Source organism: Capra hircus, unplaced genomic scaffold, assembly GCF_001704415.2.
Source record: "Capra hircus breed San Clemente unplaced genomic scaffold, ASM170441v1, whole genome shotgun sequence".
Classification (NCBI taxonomy): Eukaryota; Metazoa; Chordata; class Mammalia; order Artiodactyla; family Bovidae; genus Capra; species Capra hircus.
Window position 1 is genome coordinate 2,313 of NW_017196749.1, and position 6,060 is coordinate 8,372.

General features: G+C 42.9%; 1 protein-coding gene and 1 pseudogene across 1 annotated transcript; one reads left to right on the forward strand and one right to left on the reverse strand.

The window, feature by feature from the left end:
- Positions 1-498: 498 nt before the first annotated feature.
- Positions 499-2,014, reverse strand: LOC108634990 (annotated as a pseudogene).
- Positions 2,015-3,485, forward strand: LOC108634991 (ATM interactor-like; the record flags this gene model as incomplete). Its single annotated transcript, XM_018045306.1, is given in 2 exon segments — positions 2,015-2,383; positions 2,385-3,485. Coding segments are annotated over 2 exon segments (1,470 nt in total), but the record flags the coding sequence as incomplete, so codon positions are not given.
- Positions 3,486-6,060: the final 2,575 nt, after the last annotated feature.

Here is a 6,060-nt window from a genome sequence, read left to right on the forward strand (position 1 = left end):
TTTAATACAAGTTCATTTATTACTTGTCCCAAATAAGGGGACACAAAATCATCATTCTTTCCTTGATTTCTTTCCTTTATTACTGCACATGCATGTCTTTGGGAGTTATCCACTCCCCAGGATCTGTTTGCTATGTATGTGCATATGAAACTACCCTGGCCCTCTCTTTTGGAATTATTTCAGAAATATATATCCAGCTGCCAACTGAATATATGATTTTATCTCCCAAATATTTAAACCCAATGCTCCCTAACCCAGTATCCTTTCCCTTTTCCTCTCTACCTTCTTTTTTTTTCAGATCAACATCTTACACTTTATAATACACTCACAAATTTTTATATAAATTTCATGTTTACAAGTACAAAAAGGCAAAGAACCTCAAAGGATCGAAGTAACTGTACCGTCGACTACATTCAATAGAGTTGATACTGTGGTCCCTGTTCATCTTCTAAATCCAGAAGGGAACTGTGAATCCACCCCCTCATGTGGACTCCGCTTTCAGAAGTTGGAGACTGGCTGTAGGTCTGCACACGTTTGGGTTTCAACAGAGCTGAGCTGAGATTCCATCATGGTCCAGGCCAGACCGGCCAGAAGAAAGTCATCCATTGCTGTCTGAGTTTCATTGCTGGTGAAGAATAAGCTCCCCAAAGTTTCGAAGCCAGAGTTTATGGTCTGTGTTTCGGCACTGTTCAACTGAACTTTGCTTTCCAAGGCAGGCAGGTTTTTAGCAGTGGAGATTCCGTCAGTCTGGGTCTCTGTGTCAGATGAGTCAGTACTCATGGAACAACTGGAGTGTTTCAGGATACTTCCCAGGGGCAGACGAGGGCTATTGTTGAACAAGAAGTTCAGGTCTGTCTGTGTCTGTGTGTCAAACATCTCAAGGCCTAAGAAGCTAGAATTCCCTCTACAACTGTAGGCCTGGGCTGAAGGGTCTGCAAGGAAGAAGTCAGTTTGGGTTTCTATGTCCAGCGACTCCAAGACTGGCTCAGTGGTCATGGTGCTAAGCTCACTCTCCTCGGTTTGCGTCTGTATATTTGAGGCTGAAAAGAACTGTTCAATATCAAAATCAATTGCAGGATTCTGTGTTGGGCCAGATGGGAGCTGGGTGTCAGGTCCAGTGTTTGTGTCAGACAAAAGACTACGATTGTCCAGCGTCTGACCAGGTAGGTTACTTGACAAGATGTTTTCTAGATCACTTAGTAAATCCATGGTTTGGGTCTGATTATCTGTCATGTTCTGTGACGAAAACATTCAATTTGGTGCACTGAAGTTTATAATTGGTGTGGATTTCTCAATATATTGAGTTAAAGTTTTAGGATGGTTCTGAGGTAACAAGTCATGAGTTACAGTCTCTGCTTCTAAGCTGCTGCTTATAATATTGTCTGTAGACACACCATATGATGAATGGACACTTTCAAAAATGTCTCCACACATTACAGCTTGGTCCATGTGTACTCGGTCATCTGCTGGACTTTGCATTCCTCCGGTCTGCGTTTCTCTGGAGATCCCACCTGGCTGGAAACTGGCATCTATAAATGGATCAGTCTGAGCAGTGATGGATGAGGCAACCTTAGAGATGGGCAAAAAAGTTTGAGTTTAAACACTAATGGGAAGGGAAACCTGGGAACCAAATGTCAAATCAGTTGAACAGGAATCCACGGAGGAGTCAGGGCTGGCCCACTGTGCAGACGGCATGAACTGTGGTGTGGTGCAGGACAGGTCTGTCTGTACATTGATGGAAGAAATGCTGTTCTTCTGACATGTGTTCCCGAGTTTTTGTAACCGGCTAAATGGACTTTTACCCAAGCTCACTTGAATACCTGTGCTAATCAGCTCAATAGCAGCAGGATTTACAACTTTTTGAAAGAGGGAGGCTCTCCTTGAGAGAGCAGGCCTCCAAATCCAGGCCGAGGATTAGGGTTCCAATGGGCAAGGGCAGTAAGTGCACGGCGCGGGGAGCTGAGCCCTGACTGATCAGCCGACCCCGCCCAGCTGTGGTGTTGGGGGTCGTCATCAGGGCTCAGCTCCCCGCGCCGTGCACTTACTGCCCTTGCCCATTGGAACCCTAATCCTCGGCCTGGATTTGGAGGCCTGCTCTCTCAAGGAGAGCCTCCCTCTTTCAAAAGTTGTAAATCCTGCTGCTATTGAGCTGATTAGCACAGGTATTCAAGTGAGCTTGGGTAAAAGTCCATTTAGCCGGTTACAAAAACTCGGGAACACATGTCAGAAGAACAGCATTTCTTCCATCAATGTACAGACAGACCTGTCCTGCACCACACCACAGTTCATGCCGTCTGCACAGTGGGCCAGCCCTGACTCCTCCGTGGATTCCTGTTCAACTGATTTGACATTTGGTTCCCAGGTTTCCCTTCCCATTAGTGTTTAAAACTCAAACTTTTTTGCCCATCTCTAAGGTTGCCTCATCCATCACTGCTCAGACTGATCCATTTATAGATGCCAGTTTCCAGCCAGGTGGGATCTCCAGAGAAACGCAGACCGGAGGAATGCAAAGTCCAGCAGATGACCGAGTACACATGGACCAAGCTGTAATGTGTGGAGACATTTTTGAAAGTGTCCATTCATCATATGGTGTGTCTACAGACAATATTATAAGCAGCAGCTTAGAAGCAGAGACTGTAACTCATGACTTGTTACCTCAGAACCATCCTAAAACTTTAACTCAATATATTGAGAAATCCACACCAATTATAAACTTCAGTGCACCAAATTGAATGTTTTCGTCACAGAACATGACAGATAATCAGACCCAAACCATGGATTTACTAAGTGATCTAGAAAACATCTTGTCAAGTAACCTACCTGGTCAGACGCTGGACAATCGTAGTCTTTTGTCTGACACAAACACTGGACCTGACACCCAGCTCCCATCTGGCCCAACACAGAATCCTGCAATTGATTTTGATATTGAACAGTTCTTTTCAGCCTCAAATATACAGACGCAAACCGAGGAGAGTGAGCTTAGCACCATGACCACTGAGCCAGTCTTGGAGTCGCTGGACATAGAAACCCAAACTGACTTCTTCCTTGCAGACCCTTCAGCCCAGGCCTACAGTTGTAGAGGGAATTCTAGCTTCTTAGGCCTTGAGATGTTTGACACACAGACACAGACAGACCTGAACTTCTTGTTCAACAATAGCCCTCGTCTGCCCCTGGGAAGTATCCTGAAACACTCCAGTTGTTCCATGAGTACTGACTCATCTGACACAGAGACCCAGACTGACGGAATCTCCACTGCTAAAAACCTGCCTGCCTTGGAAAGCAAAGTTCAGTTGAACAGTGCCGAAACACAGACCATAAACTCTGGCTTCGAAACTTTGGGGAGCTTATTCTTCACCAGCAATGAAACTCAGACAGCAATGGATGACTTTCTTCTGGCCGGTCTGGCCTGGACCATGATGGAATCTCAGCTCAGCTCTGTTGAAACCCAAACGTGTGCAGACCTACAGCCAGTCTCCAACTTCTGAAAGCGGAGTCCACATGAGGGGGTGGATTCACAGTTCCCTTCTGGATTTAGAAGATGAACAGGGACCACAGTATCAACTCTATTGAATGTAGTCGACGGTACAGTTACTTCGATCCTTTGAGGTTCTTTGCCTTTTTGTACTTGTAAACATGAAATTTATATAAAAATTTGTGAGTGTATTATAAAGTGTAAGATGTTGATCTGAAAAAAAAGAAGGTAGAGAGGAAAAGGGAAAGGATACTGGGTTAGGGAGCATTGGGTTTAAATATTTGGGAGATAAAATCATATATTCAGTTGGCAGCTGGATATATATTTCTGAAATAATTCCAAAAGAGAGGGCCAGGGTAGTTTCATATGCACATACATAGCAAACAGATCCTGGGGAGTGGATAACTCCCAAAGACATGCATGTGCAGTAATAAAGGAAAGAAATCAAGGAAAGAATGATGATTTTGTGTCCCCTTATTTGGGACAAGTAATAAATGAACTTGTATTAAAAGACATTTATAATGCCTCAGTCACTACATGTACTTAATGATTCCAGAGGGGTCACAGATACCAAAAGAGTGTACTGTCTATACTAGTACAAAGTCTCCACCAGTAATATAAATTGTTATACAATGTGGTTGGAAGAATTAAATAGGATACACTTAATGTAGCTTAAAAAAATTGTTTCTCCCAGGCATTTGGTTTTAGTGTTATGATCCTTATTCTTGATATCCTGAGTGCTCACCTCTTTCCTTCATTTCAAAAATTTAAGTTCTATTACACAGGTCAGGAAATGAGGCAAAATTTGACTGTGAAATGTTGAATTCATAATGTGCTACATTAATCTGATTACTAATTTTTTCCCTCACACCTTTCCTGTCATTAATTTTCCTTTTCCATCTAACTCATATTTTTGTTTATCATTACTTTGAAATTCATTAACAACTTTTCTGAAAACATCTTCGGATTTATTTTTTTCTTTATAGTTCTGATTTGTTGCAAATAATTTTATTATTATTCATCCAAATACAGTCTTTAAGAATTTATCTTTTAAAAGCAGTTTAAGATTCATATGCAGTCATCTCACATGCTAGTAAAGTAATGCTCAAAATTCTCCAAGCCAGGCTTCAGCAATACATGAACCGTGAACTCCCTGATGTTCAAGCTGGTTTTAGAAAAGGCAGAGGAACCAGAGATCAAGTTGCCAACATCCACTGGATCATGGGAAAAGCAAGAGAGTTCCAGGAAAACATCTATTTCTGTTTTATTGACTATGCCAAAGCCTTTGACTGTGCAGATCACAATAAACTGTGGAAAATTCTGAAAGAGATGGGAATACCAGACAACCTGACCTGCCTCTTGAGAAACCTATATGCAGGCCCGGAAGCAACAGTTAGAACTGGACATGAAACAACAGACTGGTTCCAAATAGGAAAAGGAGTACGTCAAGGCTGTATATTGTCACCCTGCTTATTTAACTTATATGCAGAGTACATCATGAGAAACGCTGGACTGGAAGAAGCACAAGCTAGAATCAAGATTGCCAGGAGAAATATCAATCACCTCAGATATGCAGATGACACCACACTTATGGCAGAAAGTGAAGAGGAACTAAAAAGCCTCTTGATGAAAGTGAGAGTGAAAAAGTTGGCTTAAAGCTCAACATTCAGAAAACAAAGATCATGGCATCTGGTCCCATCACTTCATGGGAAATAGATGGGAAAACTGTGTCAGACTTTATTTTTTTGGGCTCCAAAATCACTGCAGATGGTGACTGCAGCCATGAAATTAAAAGACACTTACTCCTTGGAAGGAAAGTTATGACCAACATAGATAGCATATTCAAAAGCAGAGACATTACTTTGCCAACTAAAGTCCGTCTAGTCAAGGCTATGGTTTTTCCTGTGGTCATGTATGGATGTGAGAGTTGGACTGTGAAGAAGGCTGAGCGCCGAAGAATTGATGCTTTTGGACTGTGGTGTTGGAGAAGACTCTTGAGAGTCCCTTGGACTGCAAGGATCCAACCAGTCCATTCTGAAGGAGATCAGCCCCAGGATTGTTTTGGAAGGACTGATGCTAAAGCTGAAACTCCAGTACTTTGGCCATCTCATGTGAAGAGCTGACTCATTGGAAAAGACTTTGATGCTGGGAGGGATTGGGGGCAGGAGGAGAAGGGGATGACCCGAGGATGAGATGGCTGGATGGCATCACGGACTCGACAAACGTGAGTCTGAGTGACCTCCGGGAGTTGGTGATGGACAGGGAGGCCTGGCGTGCTGCAATTCATGGGTCGCAAAGAGTTGGACACAACTGAGCGACTGAACCGAAACGAACCAGATTCACAGAAATATCCAGAGGAAGGTACAGAGATTTCCCTGCCTTATGCTTATATAGCATCCCCCATCGTCAACATCTTCCCATCAAAGTGGTACATGTGTTACAGTTTTTGTTGCAGTTGATGAGCCTTCAGTTACAGTTACAGTTCATTCTTCCTGTTGTACATTCTGTGAGTTTGGACAAATGTTTAATGGGATATTTCCATCATTATCATATCATACAATGAATTTTCACTGCTCGCTGAGAAAAAA